This window comes from Oncorhynchus mykiss, chromosome 28 (assembly GCF_057628025.1).
Source record: "Oncorhynchus mykiss isolate SJ-2025 chromosome 28, ASM5762802v1, whole genome shotgun sequence".
Lineage (NCBI taxonomy): Eukaryota > Metazoa > Chordata > Actinopteri > Salmoniformes > Salmonidae > Oncorhynchus > Oncorhynchus mykiss.
The window spans coordinates 28,889,188-28,917,159 of record NC_143049.1 but is presented as its reverse complement, the minus strand read 5'-3'; the positions used below and the strand labels follow the sequence as shown (position 1 = coordinate 28,917,159).

The 27,972-nt window shown below is 42.9% G+C and overlaps 1 protein-coding gene across 1 annotated transcript; it reads left to right on the top strand.

The window, feature by feature from the left end:
• The first annotated feature begins 5 nt into the window (after window positions 1-5).
• On the top strand, window positions 6-27,126 carry LOC118944862 (calponin-3). Its single transcript, XM_036966771.2, has 7 exons — window positions 6-297; window positions 18,801-18,922; window positions 19,353-19,419; window positions 19,556-19,693; window positions 20,016-20,132; window positions 22,028-22,174; window positions 22,690-27,126. Exons 1-7 carry the CDS (start codon window positions 241-243, stop codon window positions 23,077-23,079), a joined length of 1,038 nt encoding a protein of 345 aa, XP_036822666.1. The 5' UTR covers window positions 6-240; the 3' UTR covers window positions 23,080-27,126.
• The last annotated feature ends 846 nt before the right edge of the window (window positions 27,127-27,972 follow it).

Genomic DNA, 27,972 nt, shown 5'->3' with positions numbered 1-27,972 from the left:
GCGCTGCACACTTTTTTTTTGGTCTAGAGGAGCTACTGCAACTCAAACTTTCTGTACGAACGCAGATCCTTTCTCTCTCTCCATCTGCTCGCTGAAGAAGCAAATTATCTCGGTTTAGAAGATTGACGGTTTCACACTGTTGTACGGAACTTGTTACTTTGTAACACAGGAACCTTGGAAGAAGCAGCAACTTTTGTTGCAAATTATTGACACAGTTTTACATTTGCAAAACAAAGGACCATGACTCAATTCAACAAGGGACCAGTGTACGGGTTGACTGCAGAATTGAGAAGCAAGGTAAGCGTGACTATTAGGACTACAATTTTACATATCAAATTGATGCATTTAGATTTTTGTACGTTTTTATTTAGGAAACTAATTATTTGCATTCATCAAGTGGCCCACGTGAAACTGCTTCGCATCAGTCGGTGCATTCATTTCCCTCGATACGACCTGGAAATGGTTTTCCTTTTATGGAAAGTGTGTGATGGCAAATGGCCACGTACTTCAGAAGCATATGAATGATGATCAGTCAATGTGCCCTTTGTCTTGTAAATATTGTCTACCAGGTTACGTAGTGCAGAATACCCCGCACAACAAATTGCAAATAGGTTGTGATTTAATGTCTTCAACATAATGAATCTGCACTGATAATGTCTGTTTTGGAACACTACCTTGGAAACTAGTGATCAACACACATCACCAACTAGGCTGTAATAAAAATATGTCCATTCTCGGGCCCCTTTTCCCAGACCTTTCACAAATGCAACCTTTAATTCGGCTACATGGTGATGCGGGATTTACAAATGTACAATACTCCTTTATGATCTTATTTGATGCTTCTGGTTCATGTCAAATAAATGATGAAAGCTTCATGAATGAATGGCAAGGCCAACAACTCATTGTTGCTCCACCATAGTGGGTGGAGCCTGTATGGGCGGTGTAGGGGCCCCTATACTGCTGAGTGAAGTCTGCAGTACTAGACAACATCCTCGACAATGCATTCTCCTCGTCTGACCCCTCAATAGTTTGTTGTACTTTATATACCATCTAAAGCTGTAGCATTGCCTTCCTTGTCAGACCTTATCTCATATGGAATCAGTTTGCTACTATTGTTTTAAAGGGTCCCGTTAGATGTACCATGCAGCACAGCTTTGAATAGATGAATGATGGGCTGGGCCCCCTGCCAAGTCTTCCATGTTTTCTTGGTTTCTGCTTAGGGCTTGGTGATATGACCTAAAAATTATATACAACTTTTTTCCCTCAAACTTATGTGCTATTCACAATATATATCTCTGAATAAGAGCAGATGCTCTTATCCAGAGCCACTTACAGTAGTGAATGCATACATTTTCATACTAGTCCCCTGTGGGAAACTAACCCACAACCCTAGCATTGCAAGTGCCATGCTCTACCAACTGAGCTGCACGGGATACACTGCATTTCAAACAGCCATCAATAATCAAATGAATTCAGGGCTTATGAAGTTATACCTAGGAAAAACATGTTTTATTTATTTAACTAGGCAAGTCAGTTAAGAACAAATTCTTATGATGGCCTAGGAACAGTGGGTTAACTGCCTTGTTCAGGGGCTAAACAACAGATTTTTACCTTGTCAGCTCAGGGATTCAATCCACCAACCTTTCGGTTACTGGCCCAACGCTCTAACCACTAGGATAAAATAGTCAAAATAGTTGAACCTGCTTTTTTTGTGATAATCACTTATCTTGTTTTCAAGTCCGTCTATGAAAATGCCCTTTTTTGTTACAAATTTAACAGTAACCATGCATAATGTACATTCACTAATAATGACTAACTTATTGTAGCAGGCATTAAGCTTGGGGCGGCAGGGTAGCCTAGTGGTTAGAGTGTTGGACTAGTAACTTTATATTTCAAGTTTAAGCCAACTTGGATCTATTTGCTAGCTAACAAGGCAAAACAGTTTAAATGTTATGAACACACCCTTCTGTCTGCCTCCAACTGTTTGAACAGCATAGCATGCCTGTCCACTTTGTTCAGATGTTGAAATCAAGTGCCCTACCTTATTTCTCAGAATGAGAACAAGTTGCTGATTCTTTATATAATAGCGTTTTATGCTTATTGTACATTTATAAAACACAGACTAGACAGCTAGTATAAAAGTCTTTGGCAAAAATGCTGCTAGCGGTAGGCCATACTAGCTACTGGAATGCCGTGCGCGACAAACTGAGCATTCATTTTCCAGAATCAAGGTTCATAGATACTCTCGTTTGAGTAGTGTCTGCTCTGTGTGCAATTTGAGTAGTTGAGACATAAAAAGGGTATCGTTAAATAGGTTAACTTCTCCACTATTACGGCAAAATAATGTCTCAATGTGTTTTGGTGTCCATATGAACGATTCTGTTGGACCAAATGCAAATAGTGAGATGAAACCTCCTTGTCAGAGAGGAAGAAGTGATCTCCCATCTTTGTTTGTGTGAGTGGCAGGAGGAGTGGCTTGATATGTGTAAACTGTAAACACACAGGAAGAGGTGAAGTGAGAGGTTTCACTCTCTCTAAAATCTGTCCCAAATAATCCCAATGCGTTTCTATGGGCTTATTTTGGATCTAAGCTTGTCGTCTGCCTTCCTGCCTTTGGGACAACGACTCCCGTTGTTAGAGCGGAGATATGAGCATCTCGTCATTATATGCAGATCTCTGGTGTAAATGGGAAGGTGAACACAGCACAAGGAGAGAAGGAGACGAGACAAAAAAGACAACATGAGAACAAACAGACGTAAACTCCCATATAAAAAATAAACTAGATTCTTGCGATGCAGGCATTTGGAACATCGCACAAAAACATAAATTCGAATTAATCAAATGAATTTGATATATCGCCCAACCCTACTTCTGTTCAATTGAGCACATTGTTCCTGGGGAGAACCCCAGATGGCCCAGAGGTCTATCAGCCACATGTTCAGTCTGTCTCACACATGAACTAAAGAGGTGGATCACCTCCCTTTGTCTGGGTACAAATCAACTACAAATCATCAGTACACCAGTACTTTTTCTTGACCACCTAGCTTGACCCACTTATAGCTACCGTATATCTAGGGCTCAGAGTTTTCCCAGGTCAAGCCACATAGTCTGGAAAAACTTTCCCCAGTCGTCTTTATCTTTTTATACCGATATCCACAGCTCCTCTCCGGTGGATTCCCCCGGTACTGCTGCTCATTCCGTGCACCAGCTCCGGAAGTCTACGTCACCGGCCTCTAGGCGTCACTGAACTGTTTCATTATGCACACCTGGTTCCCATTCCCCCTGATTAGTAATTGTATATATATGTGCCCTCTGTTCACCATTGTTTTGGGCTTCGTCCTCGTGCCTTTTCATGGCATGTTGTATTTTTGGGTGGAGTATTAAAACCCCCTATTACGTATTCCTGCGCCTGTCTCCAATCATTTATACAACGTGACAGAATAACCGACCCTAAATGGAGACAGCAGGAATGGCCTGTCCGACGCACCCGCAGCTTCTGCAGCTGCAACTGGCCCCTCCGAATCCGCCGCAATTTCAGGCAACTGGCCTGTCCAACGCCGGCTCAACTTCGGCAGCTGCAACTGGCCTGTCCGACGTTGCTGCAACTGGTCCATCCGGCGCTGTCGCAACTTCGGCAGCTGCAACTGGCCCATCCGACGCAACTTCGGCATCTGCAACTGGCCCATCCGACGCTGTCGCAACTTCGGCAGCTGCAATTGGCCCATCCGACGCAACTTCTGCAGCTGCAACTGGCCCATCCGACGCAACTTCTGCAGCTGCAACTGGCCCATCCGACGCAACTTCGGCATCTGCAACTGGCCCATCCGACGCAACTTCGGCATCTGCAACTGGCCCATCCGACGCAACTTCGGCATCTGCAACTGGCCCATCCGACGCAACTTCGGCATCTGCAACTGGCCCATCCGACGCAACTTCGGCATCTGCAACTGGCCCATCCGACGCAACTCCGGCAGCTGCAACTGGCCTGTCCAACGACAATGCAACTTCGGCAGCTGCAACTGGCCCTGACCGACCCGCACCGCCTTCCTGTGGTTGTCCTCAAGGTTGGGGTCTTCCCACTGCAGGTGCAGCGCGTCAGGGGGGGGTACTGTCACAGATTCCCCCGGTACTGCTACGCATTACGTGAACCAGCTCCGGAGGTCTACGTCACCAGCCTCTAGGCGTCACTGAACTGTTTCATTACGCACACCTGGTTCCCATTCCCCCTGATTAGTAATTGTATATATATGTGCCCTCTGTTCACCATTGTCTTGTCGGTTATTGTTCCCATGTCCGTTGGTCTTGTGAGTACCTGTGCTTTGTTGTTTTGGCTTTAGTGCTGCGTGCATTGTGTACTCGTTATTACGGGTCTTATCCTGTGAATTGTTGTGCACTTGTTATTAGAGGTGTTGTCCCGTGTATTGTTGTTACGGGTCTCGTCCCCTGTATTTATTAGAGGTTTAACCTCAGTCTTTTGTTTGGGTTTACATCCCTGTGTTTATATGTTTGTTTTGGGCTTCGTCCTCGTGCCTTTTCATGGCATGTTGTATTTTTGGGTGGAGTATTAAAACCCCCTATTACGTATTCCTGCCCTTGTCTTTCAATCATTTATACAACGTGACACTTTTTGTCATTTCACTCCCATTTAAATGTGATCTCAAAGTGTGTCATTCCATCCATGCAAAGCAGTGGTTCCATGAACTTCCTTCCCTTTCCCCGCTGTCTGCCAGTGTGAGCGGAGACATTTTCCACGTTGTCTGCCAGAAGATACGCTTTATTAGAAGTCTGACGGAGATATGCCAGCCCTTCAGTGGTCTGCTTGTGGAAAATAATTATGTTTCATAGGAAGTGCCATGAATGTCTCTGAACTGTCAAGCGGCGCACAAAAACCTCAAAGCCAACCTCCCTTATAACTTTTTAGTATTTCTTTCTAGTGAAGATCTACGTAATGCAGTTCAGGCAAAGCCTTTGCTGCGGTTTCCCAGACCCAGATTAAGCCTACTCCTGGCATTCTCGAGGTAGAATCTCCATTGAAATTGCTTTTTAGGCCAGGAATATGCTTAAACTGAGTCTGGGAAACTGTCTGTAATAGTATAGTTAAAGCCCCAGTAGAGCCCTCCACACGGGTTCCTGGTCATGGTTCTTATGGTAACTTCTGGCAGGCTGGCACCCAGATGTGTTCCAGGAAGTAAATAGCTGATCACAATGGGAGGCTCCCATCACTTGGACGTCAAGACCACAGTGGGAGCTTTGGTGTGTGTGTCACTGGCTGTCGTCAGCATTACCTTACGCAGCCGTTATTACTTTGATGGTTAAAAAGCACCGCACAACATCTTCACAACTATGGCTGTGTCAAACAGCAACAACGTAGTACATTGTACTGGTGTATCAGGCTTGGGTGATTGGAGTCTATTCCATTTCAACTCAGTGGATTCAGGAAATTGATTATTGACTTACTTGAAATGGCATTGACATCGTTCTATGTTTTTGTTAGCAGCTCAACACATCCTCTGTCAATTGGTTTTGCATGTTAAGTGAGTTCTCCATTTTAAAAGGTAATGTTTACTTTACCTTTTAGCTTTTATTAGTGTGATGCACTTTATCAGTTTGATTAATTTGGAAATTCTCAGGAAATGCTTGTATGTGCCGTTTATGAATACGTAACATGCATGAGTACAATAGAGCTCTACACTACAAAGGACGTTGCTTTGTCCAGTAATTGAAGCAATGATGAAAGTGAATTAGCCTGCTTTGTAAATGACCGTCTCCCTGGCTTTCAGCCATATCGCAAGTTGTGTTATCTGATACCGTCCAAAACGGTTAAACTCTGCCAATACCTGGAATTATGAATCTGATACAGGGCTGAAACTGTTGTTATACCTTTTCTTCCATATCCATATCGCAATAAATTGCCTGAATTGATGCTTTCACAATAATTAGAACAATAAGTTTATAACATTAATGTGCACATTTTTTATTATCCTTTTAAATACTACTACTAGTTCGATGGTTGTAGCCAACAATTGTCCCATTAACAATCACCCATATTAGCAATCTTATTTGATTTCAAACTTCACATATCTCTAGTATAAGCTACGTATCATACTGAACGATATCAGCCAAATGCCCACCATAAGTATGGTCACTTCACAGTGAGGACTTTAATAAAGTGGTGCTGTGATGGCCTGACATCTGCGCTGTCTCAAGGACAGGACACTTAAACGTTCAGTCCTCTAGCAATTATGAAAACCAGACTGGATGTTTTGACACATGGACATGTGCCTTGCTCAAGGGCACATCGACAGATTTTTCACCTTGTCGACTCGGGATTGAAACCAGCAACCTTTCGGTTACTGGGCCAACACTTTTAACCTCTAGGCTACCTGCTGCCCTACCTATACCCCTTCTGTAACCTACACCCCTAGTGAGAGATGCAGTACAGAGTTACAGTACATAGTGGGCTATACCGCTACAAACGTGTCCACATCATGAATACCCGTACGAGGAAACAAATAGAAAGAAGTGAAGGCCATAGAAAAGGGAAGGGTATTCAAGAATGTGCTTTCTTTTATGTGAACATTCAACATTCAACACATACTGGTTAATCTCACTACGAAGACGCAACTTGCGTCATTTTCAATAAGGATGAATTCAAGCCACCTTCCCTACACCTTTTTGCACTTCAAATGACTTTGGCCAAGCTCCTCTCATCACACCGTCCTTGTATCGTATCTGCAGCATTATGTGTCTGCAGCTACTTTTCTCTCCTGCTCACAACAGATAAGGCTGCGGTGAACATCATGTGCACGGTGCGCCTCATACATAGGACTTAAAATATATCCCCTGAAAACAGTATGTAAGGGTAGCCCATGTCCAGCCACACAGAGCACAGAAGACATGTTTTGTGGTGTTGGCTTGGCAGATAGTTGTTTGAGACAGGACTGAAGAGATTATGCTCAAGTGTTTCAGTCGGGAAATATTTGCATGTAACTGCCAGGAAAGACCCAACACTTGTTCTGTTTTGCATAATTGAATGTAAATGCAAAATAATTAAGTATTCATATATTTAATCAAACTGGGGGCTGTGTGTGTGCGCACGTGTGTGCACGTGTGTGCCTTCCCTTTTTAATTAGCTCTAGCATCACAACACGCATGGCTGTTGGGAGGGAATGTCATGTTTTTGTTGAAACTCCTCTAAAGTGCTGACGTGGCTATCCTCCCTCTGTTGAGGAGGTCCCAGAGTGGCCCTTTAAACCCCACGCTGACACCTCAAGGAGAACAGGAAGGAGTCTTCCTTGAGTGCTGTTAATAAACACTGGCTATAATTGCCCTTCAAGAAAAACACAGGATGGAGCAGCAGCACTTTTTGTTTCTGACATATTGGGAGTCTTTTTTTTCTCCTTTCTGGTTATTTTTAGGTCAGGAGGATGTGTCCTAAGGATAACAGTGACATTTTGAGTCATGGCTCACTTTTGAGGATGGATAGATTCGAATTGGAAAAGGAAAAACTTTATTGTTCACACAATATGGAAAATGGCCGCCTTCCGGCTGTATGTCAACAAACTAGAGCTGAACAATTAGTGCTTTTAAAGTCGGTTTGATTCTGAAAAAAAATATCACCATTTTCGATTTTGGTTTAGATTATTTGGGTTGAGTGCTGTAACAACACAGAATAAAACAATTCATAAGTCCCATAATGGTAGTGACTTCTCATTACTGATTATCACTTATTAACCATTTATTCACGTTACTTTAATACAATATTTCAGTAACGGTGTATATTACATTGGTTTTATTTGATGACTTTATTATTTCATGCCAAGTCATCATCTCATCTCTATAGAGCTGCTGTCTGACAAAATCACTATTTTGTAGTTCTTCAAAGTAAGTAATGCATACTTGTATGACTGCTGAATAAATACCAACTATCAATCACTTGGAATATGTATTTCCAGGTTGAGATACCTTGCGAAGCAAAAGCTGCTCTCTATATCGCCTTACGATCGTGCATTCTTCTCTCTTCTGTAGCAGGCGTAAAAGAAATACAGACCGGACAGGTAGATGCACAATGGATTGTGTTCATTGAAGTTAATTACCATGTTTTATGCACTAAACTATATATTCAGAAAATTGGCCTGTTGGAAGCTACAACTCCCTACTACATGGCACAGTTCAGGCTGGATCTGATTTATTTCTAGAGAAACTAGACATTTTTCTGTGAGCATTGAACTCACAGAAAAAAAACACAAAATGGAATTCAAATAATTGAACCGAGTTGGTCAATTAGGTGTTTAAAAATGGGTGAATCGCTCAGCACTACAACAAACAGCAATATGACAATGGGCCTAGGGCTACATAAACAGACATGGTGAATTGTTTCTACCTCACCTCACGCTCATCATCATTGCATCATTCCACTCCATTGAACATTTTCCAGAGCCACGGAAGGTTAATCATTTATTAACGCCTCACCAGCTGTCTCTCTTGTCAAGGCTCCATTCAATGCTATTTCCTCTCCAATAAATGGATAACCAATATTTGGACAGATTGTGGGTTTTGTGGTAACAAACAGTAAGAGGTTTTTGGAGGACAAAGCCTGTGATTTTTGCAACATGCAGTACAGTAAAGTCGTATCCATAAGGAGCGGCCCGTTTACAATACGGCAATCTCAGTCTTTTTTCAGTCCAGATGTTGTCTCCATTCCCCAGACCCATCAGGAAATGCTTCCAGTTGCGTGGGCAGGAGTGGTAGTATAAGACAAGGGGGTTTCTTTCTCTGCATGCCTGAGAAAAGAGAAAGATGAATCCATTTCTGCTTTACTCCCCCTCTTTCCTCTCTGAATGCCTAGCTAGCTCTGCTCTATCAAGTCCCAAGAACACTGGAGCTATTGTTGGGCTGTAGAGGAGAGATTGCTAGATCCGAACAGGAACTGTTCACACTCCCTTCTGTCAGCCATCCACGGGACGTTTTAAAGGCCCAGTGCAGTCAAAAACGTGATTTCCCTGTGCTTTGTATATATTTCCACACCGAGATTGGAATAATACTGTGAACTTGTGAAAATTATGATAATGGACTTTTTAGTGAAAGAGCTGGTTGAAAAGACTGCCTGGAATTTCAGGTTGTTTTGGTGGGATATTATGGAACGTCGTTTGGGTCTTTGCGTGTAAAAAAAGATACACATCAAATAGTGTTATTTGACGTGTCAAATAAGCTTGTTGACCAATCAGGACCTGAATGTGACTGCACGTCACATAATAATTTAACACGTTCATTACTGGTCAGACCATCTATGTGAAGCTAGCCAAAATAAGGATTAGCCACAATAGTAGACTTTGTGGTTAGCCTTCAAATTAAAAGTATGTCATTGACAGTGATGCAAATGAATACAAAAAGTAGAATTATGCTATAATTGAATAGATCATAATAAACAAGGTTATATAACATCATTTGACAAATCTGTTGAAATCACACTGGCTGTATTAGACTTTAGAATTGCATTGGGGGCATACTTATTTCACTGTACAGCCTTTCCTATGGATTGTGGATCAATGACATGGCGTATCAGTCTACTCCGTGACACCCAGAGAACATGGGATATCAGTCTATTCAGTGACACCCAGAGAACATTAGCTTTGTAGCTCTTATTGCGGGACTCTGAAACAACTGAATTGAGCCATATTTATTGTCAATCTACTATGTGTATTGAGCGTTATTCCAGAGGAAAAACAATACTGCGTGGATGTTTTGGAGTCTGATAACTCTGAGGAGGATGTTGGGAAAAAATATCTTCGGTATTGAGTAGACTGATACTCCGTTTCGTTGATCCCCACAAGCATATACAGTTGGCATTGCTGTTATGATTTCAGTTGTCCTTGATGTCCTTTGTTTTAAATGTAATATTATTTAATTTTTTGCATTGTTGTTTGCTGTTTTCTTCTGTCTTTTCCTTATTTCTCTTTAGTTCATTCTCTTGGTTGTTGGTGCAGTGGGGGGTTCTTGGGGGTGGGGAATGGAATTAATTGTATTTTTTCTTTGTCTTCTTCCGGGGGGGGGGGGGGGGTCTCGAATGGTTGAGGGACAGCTATTGGGGAACTGTGGGGGGGATCTTGGAGGGTTCGGGTTTCACAAGATTGTGATCATGAAAAAGGAAACTATGACATATATTTTATATCATTATCATGCACACGCACCCTCACACATAAGGATGGCTCTGTTGCAGAAAGACTGATACATGTTTGATAGTGTCTTGTTGCTGTATTGTTTGTCCTTCATGTTCTAATAATTTAATGTTACCCCTTCCTTGTGTTTTTTTTGTAATTCATTTTTTTAAATATAAAATATATTGGGTATTGAGCAGACTGATACTCCATTTCATTGATTGACTTTTATTTTGAAGGCAAACCGCAAATTCCACTATTGTGCCTAATCCTAATTGTGGCTAGCTTCACAACACATAAACCGGTCCGGTCGAGCCTCACTAGCCAGATGAAGCTAGCTGGCTGTTTATAACGTTAGCTTTGGGCAACGGGGTTACGTAGTTGGCTAGCTATTTATTTTCATGAACTGAAGTTAAATGTCAATAGGCGAACAACACGTGGCTACCTAGGTAATACTTACTCGCAAGGATTCCTAAATCATTGCTAAGAATAATGAAAATGACTGCAGTTTCTGCTGGCCATTGTTTTCAGGCTGGTTGTATTGGTGCTAGCTAGGTCCCAAGCTAAAGCTAGCTAGCTATCCCAGAAGTAGCGGTCAAACAAATAATGACTTATTAACAATGCGGTATTGTAAACACATCGTTCGTGGCCGGTGAGTGCTTGTTTGCAGACTTTTTTGTACGGCTTTGACAGTGCTACTGATAGTAGTGGTGGCGCTTGGCTTGCAAATTCAGCACACACAACATTCTATAATAGAATTGTGTTATTTGACATGTCATTGGGGTGGCAGCATAGCCTAGTGGTTAGAGTGTTGGACTAGTAACCGAAAGGTTGCAAGATGGAATCCCCAAGCTGACAAGGTACAACGTTCTGCCCCTGAACAAGCCCACTGTTCCTAGGTTATCATTGAAAATAAGAATTTGTTCTTATCTGACTTGCCTAGTTAAATAAAGAAATTTAATGAAAAGCTTATTTAATGTGTCAAATTGTGTTATTTGACGTGTATCTTTTTTGACCGGCAAAGACCCAAACGGCATTCCATGGGATGGAGTTTTGGCTATCCACAGTGACAGCACCTTGCGTAAATTAGTTCGACCAATAAGTAACAGTTCCAAGCCTCTCTCCCAATAATGGCACATTTTCTGTTTTCCCTTCCCCACTTAGACCTCTCCCAGACAGTTCTAGCAAAGTTCTTGCTTGAGAAATTGCACTTGTTAAGAAGCTATTTTTACACTTTTTTTGGCCATTTAAATGAAAACAGTCACAGTAAGGTACTTAATTGTTACCCAGAAATGATTTGATATTGAGAAAAAAATGGCTGCATTGGATTTTTTTTTAAAGGACTCCCTGGGACATGAGTCTCATAGTAACGGCTAGCATAGCGTAGCTTGTTTGGCACGACACAAGGTTGTGAGGGGCACTTTTTCCTTTATCTACCTTTCACATTGAACTCTGACCCTTCCAGCTTGGTATCGAAGTTGGATTAATTATTTCAGGGACATCACATCAACTTTCCCCTCCTTTTAACCACATTGAAGACTCTTTGCCCTTTTTGAAGACTGCTGGTCTTTGTAGGAACGGCGGCCATCTTTCTTACACACAGCCTTTGAGCAATACTGAAATAATTGTTTTCCCTTTTCATCTTGATGACAGATTTCAGATTTGACTCTGTCAAGGCTCTCATGTTGGCGGGTGATGAACTATTAGGCACAAAAGTCTGGTTTGTTATGTGTGTGAAGGGTGATGAACTGTTAGAAACAGTTAAAGTGGGAGTTTTTATGTGTGAGGTTGATGGGATTTCAGCCCTCTGTCTTTCTGAGAGAACTGAAGACTTCTTTCAGCAGAGGTTAGACTCTGAATGTGGAGGATTAGGCCTATCACAGATGGCTCTGAACCTTTGGAAAACCTCTACTTGCTTGTTTTCAACCATAGTCAGCAAGAGGTGCTGGTTTTGTGTGTGTGTGTGTCACTCAAGTGCAGCGTGTGTGTTTAATAAATTGCAGATGAGGGATCTCTTGGATCTACCTCGGCTCCTCCTAGCTAAACACACACTGCCCACATTCTCAAACACACACACACACACACACACACACACACACACACACACAGACCTTGAAGAGGGTCTGTTTTGACACTGTGGTAGCTTGACTCAGACAGTGAAAACAGACCAGTGGTATTGCCGATGGCTTTTTGTTTTTGAGGTTGATATAAACTTGGAGGTTTTGTTACTTTGAGATATCTTTGTATTGTTCAGGTTCGGTACCTAACCTTTTATTCCATACATTTGCATGGAAGTCAATAGCCCATGGCTCACAATCTCTGTTTGTGAAATATTTAGTGAAATAATAATTCATTTAAAAAAAGTATATATTTTATATATTTCCACACTGAGGTTGTATTGTGAACAGTTGCATTTTCGTTACACAGCCATCAATAGGGTTTGCATTTTCCTGTCCAAAGACCTTGTAAGAGTCAGATTGTCTCCTTGATATCCAGGTACACTGTATGTAGTGTCTGAACCCCTCTGGTTTCCCCATGAGGCAGTCAGATCTGTGCTTGCGTGCCAGACTGAGGATGCACTACAGTAATTTGAGCTGCAAGGAAGAAACCTGGTCGGTCGCTATTCCACATTCCTTCTGTATGGGGAAACTACTGACTCCAGCATTGTTACTGTACCATAACTTGCTTGGGCTGCTCCTGTGGCGCAGCGAGGAAAAACAATACCTCCTTAGTCGATAATTAGCCCTAGAGCCGTATGTATTGTCTCAGTGCTGATCTAGGATCAGTTTAGCCTTTTAGAACATAATGAATAAGATTACATGGACAGGGGAGTCGTGCTCCTAGATCAGCACTCTGAGGTGTGCATGCGGCATCCTGAGTGCTTTCTCTTGATTAATTAGCGAAAGCAGCAAGATGGTGCTGACAGACATGGCAGCTCTGCTTCTAGCTCCTAAGCAACTTTGGAGTATTTTGTTTTTTTGTGTGTTATTTCTGACATTATTAGCCCAGAACAGTTTTTGTGTTATTACATACATCTGGAAATAACTTCTGGATATCAGAGCGGCGGTAACGACCAGGAATAGGACTTTCCTGAATTCAATCCTTTGTTCGTACCCCCAAGGGCAATTGGACTTATCCCAGAGGCTGCTCCAAGTCGCCGTGGACAGAGAAGAGGTATTCAGAGTGGACTTCTAGTCTGACTCAGGAGGCGGGCACACCATCCACCGCTTCCAAGTATATTACTCACTTACTGTCTCTGGACAATAAAGCAGACGAGCTCAGGGTGAGGATCTCCTTCCAGAGCGATGTCAGGGACTGTAACATACTCTGTTTCACGGAATCATGGCTCTCTTGGGATATACTCTCCCCTTCCATACAGCCAGCTGTGTTCTCAGTTCATCCCACAGACCGGAATAAAGAAATCTCTGGGAAGAAGAAAGGCGGGGTGTATAGTTCATGATTAACTACTCATGGTGCGATTGTGATAACATACAGAACCTTTTGTTCACCCAACCTAAAATACCTCACAATCAAATCCCGACCGTATTACCTCCCAAGATAATTATTTTCGGTTATAGTCACAGCCGTGGAAATTCCCCCTCAAGCCGATACCACGACGGCCCTCAAGGAACTACACTGGACTTGATGAAAACTGGAGGCCACACAACATTCCTGTGTCCCTTCAATATGGAGAACCAGCCTGAGAACATTAAACATGAAATAAAGGGACTTTGGAACATTGGTTTCCGTCAGTCACAATGGTGGTCATGATGATAGGTGGAATATGAAAATGTATGTCATTTTTGTTTTGTTATTAAAGGTTAATAGATGACGTTATTACGAAAACATTGTAACGTCAACAGTTTACCTAGTATATGTTTGATGTTTATACATTGTACGTTGTGTGGAAAATGTCCAAATCAAAGAGAGTGTTTTGGTAAAGATGAAATGTGAAGTTAGATGTCTAAAATTGGATTTGAGTAAAATCTAGACCTTGCTCTTAACTTGGTACGCCCAGAGAATTACCCTAAAGCCGGCTACACCCACTTCTGACCCGAGGGTATAAAACCTGTGTGTGAAGAATTAACATATCAGACTAAGTGACCCAAGCTGCAGCCGAGGTCTAAAAAGTAAACGAACCCAAAACGCAACACAAGTTTGAGGACAAAGAAATATTTTTCTACCCAAGCTACGGATGAGTAGCTGTGTCTAAGTGGGTGAATTCAAGTCGAACCACCTAGCCTCCACTCCCCATCGAATCGTGGTATCTACACTGTTTCATTCCTACGCTGTGAGCTCTGAGCAACAGAGCTGTCTGTCCTCAGAAGAGCCCTTCCAGAGCAAGGGCGAGGGAACAGACTCCTAAGCCAAAAGGACACTGATATCGTGAGGATGACCAGAGAGTTGCGCCGGAGAAGTGCATCATTGAGCAGCCTGAACAGTCCACGTGGAGAATCCACGGAGACCTTCCCCACGTAATTACATCATTATATTCTGACCCATTAGAGCGGCAGTTTGGGGCAAGGCTAGGGTTAGAATAAGCATAGCTGACAAATTCACCCAAATGTATATTTCTCTTGTTTACTTTCGCTTTTTATCTCTCTTTTAAATCCCCATTTTGGGTAACACGCGCCATAGTGTGTTGGCCCGTTATACAAAGTCTAATCAATAGCCTAGAATGTATTTTTGTGTATGTTTATCTTGTATCATAATTTTAGCTTTCTAGTAAATAAATACTCAACTAAGATTGGTGTGGTACGAACTCATTGGTGAGACCCGGGGCCGTGCAGATTCCCAGATTTTGCGACGTTCAGAACGAGACTGTAGAGGTAACTGGTTAATTAGCGGCTGTTGTAAAATCGATATTTGGGAAATAGAAACTCAATAAAACGAATTTTCCCATGGTGCCCCAGGTTAATAAGTTAATAATTGCTTGATTCAGTTAATCACGCAATTAGAAACCTTTAATCATTCGATGAGCAACAGTCGTCACATTAACTAATACAACGTCACGACAGTGGGATTCGAAATGGTTGGTGATCCGTTTGTTAACTTGGCTTTCGAAGACCTTAGAAAGGCAGGGTAGAATACATATAGGTCTGTAGCAGTTTGGGTGTAGAGTGTCTCCCCCTTTGAAGAGGGGGATGACCGCGGCAGCTTTCCAATCTATGGGAATTTCAGACAATACGAAAGAGTTTGAACAGGCTAGTAATAGGGGTTGCAACAATTCGGCAGATCATTTTAGAAAGAGAGGGTCCAGATTGTCTAGCCCGGCTGATTTGTAGGGGTCCAGATTTTGCAGGTCTTTCAGAACATCGGCTATCTGGATTTGGGTGAAGGAGAAGTGGGGGAGGCTTGGGTGAGTTGCTGTGGGGGGTGGATTGCTGTTGATCGGGGTAGGGGTAGCCAGGTGGAAAGCATGGCCAGCCGTAGAAAAATGCTTATTTACATTCTCCGTTATAGTGGATTTATCGATGTGACAGTGTTTCCTAGCCTCAGCGCAGTGGGCAGCTGGGAGAAGGTGCTTTGAGTTTGTGCTACAGGATGCAAATTTCAGCTTGAAAAACTTAGCTTTAGCTTTCTTAACTGCCTGTGTATATTTGTTCCTTACTTCCCTGAAAAGTTGCATATCACGGAAGCTGTTTGATGCTAATGCAGAACGCCACAGGATGTTTTTGTGCTGGTCAAGGGCAGTCAGTTCTGGGGAGAACCAAGGGTTATATCTGTTCCTGGTTCTACATTTTTTGAATGGGGCATGCTTATTTAAGATGGTGAAGAAGGCACTTTTAAAGAGTAACCAGGCATCCTCTACTGATGGGATGAGGTCATTATCCTTCCAGGATACCCGTGCCAGGTCGATTAGAAAGGCCTGGACGCTGAAGTGTTTTAGGGAGCGTTTCACAGTGATGTGGGGTGATCGTTTCACCGCAGACCCATTACGTATGCTGGCAATGAGGCAGTAATATAGATAGATAGATTGACAGACGATGCAGTTGCCATCACACTGCACCCTGCCCTATCCCATCTGGACAATAGGAATACCTACGTCAGAATGCAGTTCACTGACTATAGCTCAGCCTTCAACACCATTGTACCCTCCAAGCTCATCATTAAGCTCGGGGCCCTGGGTCTGAAACCCGCCCTGTGCAACCTCTCCTGGAAATCCTTACGGTCCGCCCCCAGGTGGTGAAGGTAGGAAATAACACCTCCACTTCGCTGATCCTCAACACAGAGGCCCCACAAGGGTGTGTGCTCAGCCCCCTCCTGTACTCCCCGTTCACCCATGAGTGCGTGGCCACTCATGCCTCCAACTCAATCATCAAATTTGCAGACGACACAACGGTAGTAGGCCTGATTACCAACAACGACGAGACAGCCTACAGGGAGGAGGTGAGGGCCCTGGCAGAGTGGGGCCAGGAAAATAAAGTCTCTCAACATCAACAACACGAAGGAGCTGATTGTGGACTTCAGAAAACAGTAGAGGGAGCATGGCCCTATCCACATCAACGGGACCGCTGTGGAGAACGTGGAAAGCTTCAAGTTCCTCAGTGTACACATCACTGACAATCTGAAATGGTCCACCCACACAGACAGTGTGGTGAAGAAGGCGCAACAGCGCAGACTGAAGAAATTCGGCTTGGCCCCTAAGACCCTCAGAAACTTTCACAGATGCACAATTGAGAGCATCCTGTCAGGCTGTATGACCACCAGGTATGGTAACTGCGCCACCCGACACCACAGGGCTCTCCAGAGGGTGGTATGGTCTGCCCAACGCATCGCCGGGGACACACTGCCTGCCCTCCAGGACATCTACAGCACCCGATGTCACAGGAAGGTCATCAGGAAGATCATCAAGGACGTCAACCAACTGAGCCACGGCCTGTTCACCCCACTATCATACAGAAGGTGAGGTCAGTACAGGTGCATCAATAACAGCTTCAATCTCAAAACCATCAGACTGTTAAATAGCCGGCTACCACACAGTTTCTCAGCCCTGCACCTTAGAGGCTGCTGCCCTATATACATAGACATGGAATCATTAGCCCTTTAATAATGGAACACTAGTCACTTTAAAAATGTTTACATACTGCTTTACTCATCTCATATGTATATACTGTATTCTATTCTACTGTATTTAGTCAATACCACTCTGACATTGCTCATCCTAATATTTATATATTTCTTAATTCCATTATTTTACTTTTACATGTGTGTATAGTTGTGAATTGTTAGATACTACTACACTGATGGAGCGAGGAACACAAGCATTTCGCTACACCTGCAAAAACATCTGCTCAATATGTGTATGTGATGAATAAAATTGGATTTGATTTGAAGGCATGTACATCATAGTTGGAAGCCCAGGGCTTCAACCAAGCAGCCTATGAATGCTCATTAAGATGGCTGAGGGCAATATCCCTCTAATGTCTCCCTCCGCTATCTCACGTAACGTTGTCTCTGTGATGTTTTCATGGAAGTTTAAGACACTTCATTGCTCAGGACATCTCAGGAGTCTTTCTATCTTGCGTTCTGTGTTTCTGTCTGTCTGTCTTTCTCTCTCTCCTTCAAGTCATTGGGTAAAGCAACAGTGTTAGTCTGGACTGGGGAATCTGTGGAGCCGTCCCCTAAAGCCAGGGTTCAGTCATGGGGCAGCGGTCCATGTAATTTCCTGTGTGTCTTACCACTCCTGGCAACAGGCCACACAGCAGTGATGTGAGGGAGAGGAGAGACGAGTGTTTTCCCAAAAAACGGACCTTTAGAACGATATGTGATAGATCGGCTTTGGCTTCAGTTTAAAAGCTTTGGCCTTCTGTTGTGAGGACTGAAGCGTTACCTCAAGTGACTTTCTCTTTAAGAAAATACATGAATGGATAGAATGGATTGTTTTTCCTTTTGGTTTTAATTGTATAATGCTTTTTCAAATGTTCTGTATTTAGATTGGGCTAAAAGCCCCCAAAATGATTGTGCAAGTCTACCCATTAAACAGACCTAATCTAACTTTCCCAAGGAGTGGTCCGGCTAAGCCCAAAGACCACGAGTTATAACTGTTGAAATGGTGTGCTGCTCACTGCTTACTAAGCAATCTGTTGAGGTCAGACTAATGCATCACACTTAACATAAACACTTCTTCTCTACCTAAAGGCTATTAGAACTCACAGACTCACTCCCTGTGTCACACACAGGCATAATATTTATTTATTTAACCTTTATTTTATCAGGCTATCATACTGAGACAAAGGTCTCTTTTACACATGAGCCCTGAATTACATCAATTACAGAAAATACACACATCAATATAAATACAAAATTCAAGGAGAAAGAACAATCATACTAAAAGATTATGGAGTTCATAAAGTAGTCTAGGTGTAGGCTTACATTGTGGTTAAAATTGGATCAAATTACAAGATACCTTAAGTATGTAGCTTGTTTGGTTTGTGTTAGGATTGGGTTTGCGTGCAGGATCGGAAGTCTATGGTAATTGCTCGACCTTGCCCACTTGTAGGATAAGTGGTATTGATGTCGTATAGCCTACCTATCCGAACCTGTCATATCCTCACAAGTGTCTAGGGGGGTCAGTGTTTGATTTTGAACTATTGTTAAATGAAGAGTGGGTGGAGTTACATAATTATTTGATATTTTCAGATCGCAGGGAAGTATGACCTGCAGAAGGAGGAGGAGCTCCGGTTTTGGATTGAGGAAGTGACGGGCATGCCCATTGGAGAGAACTTCCAGAAGGGTCTTAAGGACGGAGTCATCCTCTGCGAGTTAGTTTTATTTTTTTTCTGTCTACACAAAGTGTATCTGTGTGAGATTTACTATTATATGTATTCTAATGTTTTAGGTAATTATACCAATCCATATTGTTAGGTTGTATTATCATCCCCAACATGTGAAGGATGATTTGCCCTGTTCAATTTACTGGTTTACAAGTCCTAGACTTCGCCTGTCTTCAGCTCAGTCCGCTATGAGGATGTAGGGATGATCACTCAAGTAGACTTAATACAGGATGTTATATTGTTGCCATAACAGTGATCAGGTGTTGAAAAGGCCTACAGAGGTCTCTGTGGTCTTAATCTCTCTATAATTATTTTCATTACCACTAGGAACAGTGTGTTATTTGTCATTGCTCTAGTTGAGAATCTGTTTTATGTTCATATCAAACTGTAATTGCTTACTATTTTCTTCTACCTTTAGGCTGATAAACAAACTGCAGCCTGGTTCCATCAAGAAAATCAACCACTCCAAACTCAACTGGCATAAGGTACGTGAAACAAAATAAAAGATGTTGATATATACTGTAACGCTACCATTTCACAGAGGGAAAATGCTTTTCATTCGACAAGACTAAATAACGAGACTGAAGTGGAGTCTGATTTCCTTTTGTTGTTCACTTCTAGCTGGAAAATCTGGGGAATTTCATCCGAGCCATTCTGAAGTTTGGCCTTTGTCCCAACGACATCTTTGAGGCCAATGACCTGTTTGAGAATGGGAACATGACCCAGGTCCAGAGCACACTGCTGTCCCTGGCTGGTGTGGTAGGTTCTCGGTTAGACTGGGGTGAATGTGGAACCCTGAGTTGTTCGTGACCTCGTTATAACCATGTGCCATAACACCACACACAGTGCCATGGGAGAGCATGACATGAAAAGGAGGCAAACGTTGGTTTTTGGTTTGTTTTTGTTGTTGGTGCTGAAATCCGTGGTCGAACAAACACTGTTTTTGATTGAATTGCTGGTGATTGAGATGTCCATGCAACACTTTGTAGACTAACAGTACAGTTATAATTAGTGAGTAAAAACATTTATGTAAACTGCAAGCAACACTGACTTTGTTACTTTGTCTCTTACCATGCAACAGGCGAAAACCAAAGGTTCAAACTCCAACTGTGACCTCGGTGTGAAGTATGCGGACAAGAGGACGCGCCATTTCGACGAGGAGAAAATGAAGGCTGGACAATGTGTCATTGGACTGCAGGTGAGTCATACTAACACAATTGCAATTACCACAGAGATAATGTGGGGTGGGTTAAAGAAGGATTTTTAGGCCGTGAGACATGGATTGTATGTGTGCCATTCAGAGGATGATTGGGCAAGACAAAATATGTAAGTGCCTCTGAACGGGGTATGGTAGTAGGTGCCAGGTGCTCTGGTTTGTGTCAAAAACTGCAATGCTGCTGTTTTTTGATTTTTTCACGCTCTACTGTTTCCCGTATGTATCAAGAATGGTCCAACACCCAAAGGACATTTGTATTTATTATGGATCCCCATTAGCTGCTGCCAAAGCAGCAGCTACTCTTCCTGGGGTCCAGCAAGATTAAGGCAGTTTATACAATTTTAAAAGATTACAATACATTCACAGATTTCACAACACATCGTGTGCCCTCAGGCCCCTACTCCACCAGTACCACATATCTACAGTACTAAGTGTGTGTGTGTGTGTGTGTGTGCTAATGTTTGTGTTGCTTCACAGTCCCCGCTGTTCCATAAGGTGTTTTTTTATCTGTTTTCTAAATCAAATTTTACTGCTTGCATCAGTTACTTGATGTGGAATAGAGTCATGGCTCTATGTAGTACTGTGTGCCTCTAATAGTCTGTTCTGGACTTGGGGACTGTGAAGAGACCTGTGTTGGCATGTCTTGTGGGGTATGCATGGGTGTCTGAGCTGTGTGCCACATGTCATTACCTCTCATAAATAAAAGTAGTGATTGAAGTCAATCTCTCCTCCACTTTCAGCCAGGAGAGACTGACATGAATATTATTCATATTAGCTCTCTGTGTACATCCAAGGGCCAGCCGTGTTGCCCTGTTCTGAGCCAATTGCAATTTTCCTAAGCCCTTCTTTGTGGCACCTGACCACACGACTGAACAATAGTCCAGGTGCGACAAAACTAGGACCTGTAGGACCTGCCTTGTTGATAGTGCTGTTAAGAAGGCAGAGCATCGCTTTATTATAGACATACTTCTCCCCATCTTAGCTACTACTGCATTAATATGTTTTTACCATGACAGTTTATAATCTAGTGTTACTCCAAGCAGTTTAGTCATCTCAACTTGCTCAATTTCCACAGTATTTATTACAAGATGAAGTTGAGTTTTAGGGTTTCGTGAGAGTTTTGTTACAAATTCAATGCTTTTAGTCTTAGAAATATTGAGGGATAACTTATTCCTTTCCATCCACTCTGAAACTAACTGCAGCTCTTTGTTGAGTGTTGCAGTCATTTCAGTCGCTGTAGTAGCTGACCTGTATAGTGTTGAGTCATCCGCATACATAGAAACTCTGGCTTTACTCAGTCAGTGGCATGTCGTTAGTAAAAAAAATTAAAAGCAAAGGGCCTAAACGGCTACCCTGGGGAATTCCTGATTCTACCTGGATTATATTTGAGAGGCTTCCATTAAAAAACATCCTCTGTGTTCTGTTAGACAAGTAACTCTTTATCCACATTATAGCAGGGGGTGTAAAGCCATAACACATGCATTTTTCCAGCAGCAGACTTCGATCAATAATGTCAAAAGCTGCACTAAAGTCTAACAAGACAGTCCCCACAATCTTGACACTACTCCGGGAAGCATTGGTGTCAACATGGGCCAGCATCCCTGTGGAACACTTTCAACACCTTGTAGAGTCAATGCCGCGACGAATTGAGGCTGTACTGAGGGCAAAAGGAGGGATTGTGTGTGTGTGTGTGTGTGTGTGTGTGTGTGTGTGTGTGTTTTATCCTGTCTGTACCAAAACAATGGATACCAGTCGTACTCTGAAAAACAAATTACATTTGTGGTCAATACCATTGCCAGACATAGAATAGATTTGATTAGAGGACATTGTGACCTATGGATGGAGCCATGTCTGAAAGCTGTTTTTGTCCTGGGTAGATGGGGACAAATAAATGTGCCAGCCAGTCTGGTATGACAGCATACGGGACCAGGAGACACTTATACGACCCAAAGTCACAGACGGACAAGCCCTATGACCAGACTACCATCAGTCTGCAGATGGGAACCAACAAAGGAGCCAGCCAGGTAAGAGTACTGTTCGTCTGTGGTGTATAAAGTACTGTGGTTCTTATGGTTCTGCTGCAGTGGATTCCTAGCCACTATAATCCCTGGAAGCAATTAGCAGTAATCTTGTATCAGAGTGAGACATCTACCAACTAAAGGTTACTGTGGCCAGGTGCACGCACACACACATTCTTGCTTTCTCTCACAAACACACACCCTTTTACTCTCTCTCTCTCTCTCTCTCTCTCTCTCTCTCTCTCTCTCTCTCTCTCTCTCTCTCTCTCTCTCTCTCTCTCTCTCTCTCTCTCTCTCTCTCTCTCTCTCTCTCTCTCTCTCTCTCTCTCTCTCTCTCTCTCTCTCTCTCTCACACACACACACACACACACACACACACACACACACACACACACACACACACACTCCCACTTAACCACCAACCTAACCTTCCCTCCCTCCGTTCCCCCTGTCCTCTCTCCTTGCCTCCCTCCACTCCCATTCTCTCCCTCCCTCCGCTCCCCCTCCCTCCTCTCCCTCAGGCTGGCATGTCGGCGCCGGGTACCCGCCGTGACATCTACGACCAGAAGTCGGCAGGACAGACAGCAGACAGCTCCACCATCTCCCTGCAGATGGGCACCAACAAGGTGGCTTCCCAGAAGGGAATGAGCAGCTACGGCCTGGGCAGGCAGATCTACGACCCCAAGTACTGCACCTCCTCCACGGAGCCCACCTCTCCCGTTACCCTCGGCAACAATGCCGGTAGCCATGGCAATGGGAGCCTAGGAACGGGAACCAATGGATCGGAGATTAGTGACAGCGACTACCAGGCGGAGTACCAGTATCACCATGACGACGAAGAGGAGTACCGGGGTGGGTACCAACAGCAGTACAGCGGGCACTATGACGAGGACCAGGGCATCGACTATTAGACTGACTGTGTGTCAAATGGCACCCTATTCCCCTCTACAGGGTGTCATTTTATATTTTCCTGTTAGACTCTGTGGGCCCCATTTTGGCAGCTAAAAAATGTGCGCTTGTTTTGACAACAGCGCTTTTTTTTTGCGTTGTCAAAAAGTCACCCTGTGTAGTAGTAGTCCCAGTTGACATAAGTGTAACACAATGTGTCTGGGAATATGTGACGTTATAGTGGCCTTCTACCGGAATTGGAGTGGAGAAACATGTCCAAGTACCTTTATGGATCATATGAACCATAGGCCTATATATTTAGTTTGATACAGTTTTGTGGGACCACTTATGATGACGTTTTTTAAACTGATGCAAATTGTGTTACTCTAGTATTACTGTAATATAAAGAGTGTTGAGAGAGAGTGATTTTGTTATCAACAGAGCAAGAATTTTACTATCCTTGCTAGCTTTTTTAAAAACAAATGTTTTTTGTCCTATACAGTTGAAGTCAGAAGTTTACATACACTTTGGTTGGAGTCATTAAAACTTGTTTTTCAACCACTCCACAAATTTCTTATTAACAAACTATAGTTTTGGCATGTCGGTTAGGACATCTACTTTGTGCATGACGCAAGTCATTTTTCCAACAATTGTTTACAGACAGATTATTTCACTTATCCACTATATCACAATTCCAGTGGGTCAGAGGTTTACATACACTAAATTGACTGTGCCTTTAAACAGCTTGGAAAATTCCAGAAAATTATGTCATGGCTTTAGAAGCTTCTGATAGGCTAATTGACATCATTTGAGTCAATTGGAGGTGTACTTGTGGATGTATTTCAAGGCCCTACCTTCAAACTCAGTGGCTCTTTATGTAACGGATGTGAAACGGCTAGCTTAGTTAGCGTGGGCGCTAAATAGCGTTTCAATCAGTGACGTCACTTGCTCTGAGACCTTGAAGTAGTAGTTCCCCTTGCTCTGCAAGGGCCGCGGCTTTTGTGGAGCGATGGGTAACGATGCTTCGAGGGTGACTGTTGATGTGTGCAGAAGGTCCCTGGTTCGCGCCCGAGTATGGGCGAGGGGACGGTCTAAATTTATACTGTTACATTGATGCTGTTGACCCGGATTACTGGTTGCTGCGGAAAAAGGAGGAAGGTCAAAAGGGGGGTGAGTGTAACGGATGTGAAACGGCTAGCTTAGTTAGCGTGGGCGCTAAATAGCGTTTCAATCAGTGACGTCACTTGCTCTGAGACCTTGAAGTAGTAGTTCCCCTTGCTCTGCAAGGGCCACGGCTTTTGTGGAGCGATGGGTAACGATGCTTCGAGGGTGACTGTTGATGTGTGCAGAAGGTCCCTAGTTCGCGCCCGGGTATGGGCGAGGGGACGGTCTAAAATTATACTGTTACATTTACTTGACATCATAGGAAAAATCAAAAGAAATCAGCCAAGATCTCAGAAAAATACTGTAGACCTCCACAAGTCTGGTTCATCCTTGGGAGCAATTTCCAAATGCCTGAAGGTACCACGTTCATCTGTACAAACAATAGTATGCAAGTATAAACACCATGTGACCACGCAGCTGTCATACCGCTCAGGAAGGAGACGTGTTCTATCTCCTAGAGATTAACGTACTTTGGTGCGAAAAGTGCAAATCAATCCCAGAACAACAGCAAAGGACCTTGTGAAGATGCTGGAGGAAACAGGTACAAAAGTATCTGTATCCAAAGTAAAACGAGTTCTATATCGACATAACCTGAAAGGCCGCTCAGCAAGGAAGATGCCACTGCTCCAAAACCGCCATAAAAAAGCCAGACTACGGTTTGCAACTGCACATGGGGACAAAGATCATACTTTTTGGAGAAATGTCCTCTGGTCTGATGAAACATAAATAGGACTGTTTGGCCATTATGACCATCATAATGTGTAGAGGATAAAGGGGGAGGCTTGCATGCCGAAGAACACCATTCCAACCGTGAAGCATGTGGGTGAAAGCATCATGTTGTGGGGGTGCTTTGCTGCAGGAGGGACTGGTGCACTTCACAAATGGACAAAGACCCGAAGCATACTTCCAAAGTTGTGGCAAAATGGCTTAAGGACAACAAAGTCAAAGTATTGGAGTGGCCATCACAAAGCCCTGACCTCAATCCTATAAATATGTGTGGGCAGAACTGAAAAGGCGTGTGCGAGCAAGGAGGCCTACAAACCTGACTCGGTTGCACCAGCTCTGTCAGGAGGAATGGACCATGATTATTGTGGGAAGCTTGTGGAAGGCTACCCAAAACGTTTGACCCAAGTTAAACAATTAAAGGCAATGCTACCAAATACGAATTGAGGGTATGTAAACTTCTGAGCCACTGGGAATGTGATGAAAGAAAGAAAAGCTGAAATAAATCATTCTCTGCTTTTATTCTGACATTTCACATTCTTAAAATATAGTGGTGATCCTAACTGACCTAAGACAGGGAAATGTTCCTAGGATTAAATGTCAGGAATTGTGAACACTGAGTTTAAATGTATTTGGCTAAGGTGTATGTAAACTTCCGACTTCAACTGTAAGTGAAATGTTGCCTTATCTTTCTTGCATTCCTTTTAAACTCTCATTAGAATGTCCATATTTTTCAACCAATCAGAATAATATAAAGAATGTGCCATGTCCTTTTCTGTTTTATGGGTTTTGAAGTTCTCATTGTTCAGAAACTCAACTAGGAAGTTCTGTGAAAGAAGCATTCCGTCACATCATGTTTACCTACTTCCTTGCTCCTTGTTTTCAATATACTCTACTGTTTGTCCTCTATTTCCTCTCCTTCAAATCAGAACCACAAGTCTACTGCTTTGTGGTGATTTTTGGTAAGAGACTTACACTGAGTGTACAAAACATTAAGAACACCTGCTCTTTCCATGAGAGACTGACCAGGTGAATCCAGGTGAAGCTATGATCCCTTATTGATGTCACTTGTTAAATCCACTTCAGTCAGTGTAGATGAAGGGGAGGATATCGGTTAAAGAAGGATTTTTAAGCCTGGAGACAATTGAGACATGGGTTTTGTGTCATTCAGAGGGTGAATGGGCAGACAAAATATTTAAGTGTGATAGGTGCCAAGCGCACCGCTTGTGTCAAGATCTGTCTCACTCAACAATTTCCCGTGTGTATCAAGAATGTTTCCCGTGTGTATCCACCACCCAAAGGACATCCATTCAACTTGACACTACCGTGGGAAGCATTGGTGTCAACATGGGCCAGCATCCCTGTGGAATGCTTTCGACACCTTGTAAAGTCAATGCCTCAACGAATTGAGGCTGTTCTGAGGGCAAAGGGGGTGAAACTCAGTATTAGGAAGATGTTCCTAATGTTTTGTACACTCATTCTGATTAATCAAGCAATCATATTTTAGAGAAGGTTGGCAGGAGAAAAGATAAATGGTTCAAGTTAAGATGTTTATGACTGTCTGATCCCAGTTTGACTTGAAAGCACTGGAATATTTTTGTAGTTCTGTTTGTAGTTTCTCTGCCTCTTTAACCTTTTACTGCAGTGGGCTAAATCAGGGTCACAGTGTTTCTTGGTAGTCTTAATCAAATTACTTTGAAGCAAAAGTATACACCTCACACACATGGTCGTGGTAAAAAAGAAGACACCTGTACCATGTCAGATATAGAGTTGAAATGCATTCCATTATGATTTTGAATCCCAAAATTACACTTTATGTACATCACAGAAGACTGAAATATAACAGAACCATTTCAGCATTTGAAAAGGCATGCTTATTAATGATGAAAAATCCGAATAACATTGGACCCATGAGGCCACTAGAGGTGCTTTGGTCATTCGACTGCAGGAAAGGCTTTTTAATACTCTAAGAAGAGAATCTCAAATGTTAGTTTCTGTCACATGACCAAACGTATGGATTTTTAAATGTTGTTTTATATCCTGTTGATTCCTTGTGCCATAATTCCCCCTCCCTGTGTGTAGAGCCCCATCCACTGAGGTGGTATTTATTGCCATTTGTCCCAATATAGATATTTCTTCTATTGTTTTGATTCTTTTGTATCAATAAATGTTTGTTTCATAAAGTCTTACATGCAGTCTACAGTTATATCTACACAGAAGTGACTCTGAGAACCCACTGGTGTTGTTTTACCTACTAATAACATCTGAAGGTCTAGTCATACTGCCACCTGAGTCTGTCTGTCTGTGCTGTTTTGGCAGGAGAAAAACATAGAAGTTGGCAAGAGCACTAATAATTTATCTGGGACTCAGTCTAGAGTCAGTATGGTTTGACCTTCAGAAATTATTTAGTATATCTGAGATTGCCAGCAACCTTGGGATACCCTCTACAGCACACCGTGTCCTAACCACTAGGCTGAACGTGTAGTAGACAAGCACAACCAGGAATGATGTGTGTTTTGAAAAGCCACTGTGGCAGAAAGACTGGCTTAGACCCCAACTGACTGGGGAGCAACAGAACAGACTTCTTAGCAACCAACGGGGTACTTGAGATCTCCCCCCTTCTCTTTATTCCTGTCAACAACCTCTATGGTCAACCGCTCTCGCTCTCTTCCCGTCAACAACCTCTAGTCTAGTGAGTCTATGGCCAGGAGGAATAATCCCCTCTTTGTGTGCTTGTGGAATTCACCCTCCATAATACAAGACTCAATTAGGGAGAGTACAAGGGAAAGGGAGAAACTTTGTTACCTTGGCAAAGCCTCCGTTCAAACCAAGCTGAATGTCCAACCTTGTGGCACAGCACTCAGACTTTGGGCACTTCAGCCTAATAGGTAGATGTACGTCATCATGTGTAATGGTTCTTAACCCCATACGGGGTCCTTGGGTAGAATTTTTTTCCTGTTTTCTCAGACTTTGAGTTCCCATTCAGTTTCCATTGGTAGACTTACATAACTTCATTGCTCTCTCTCATC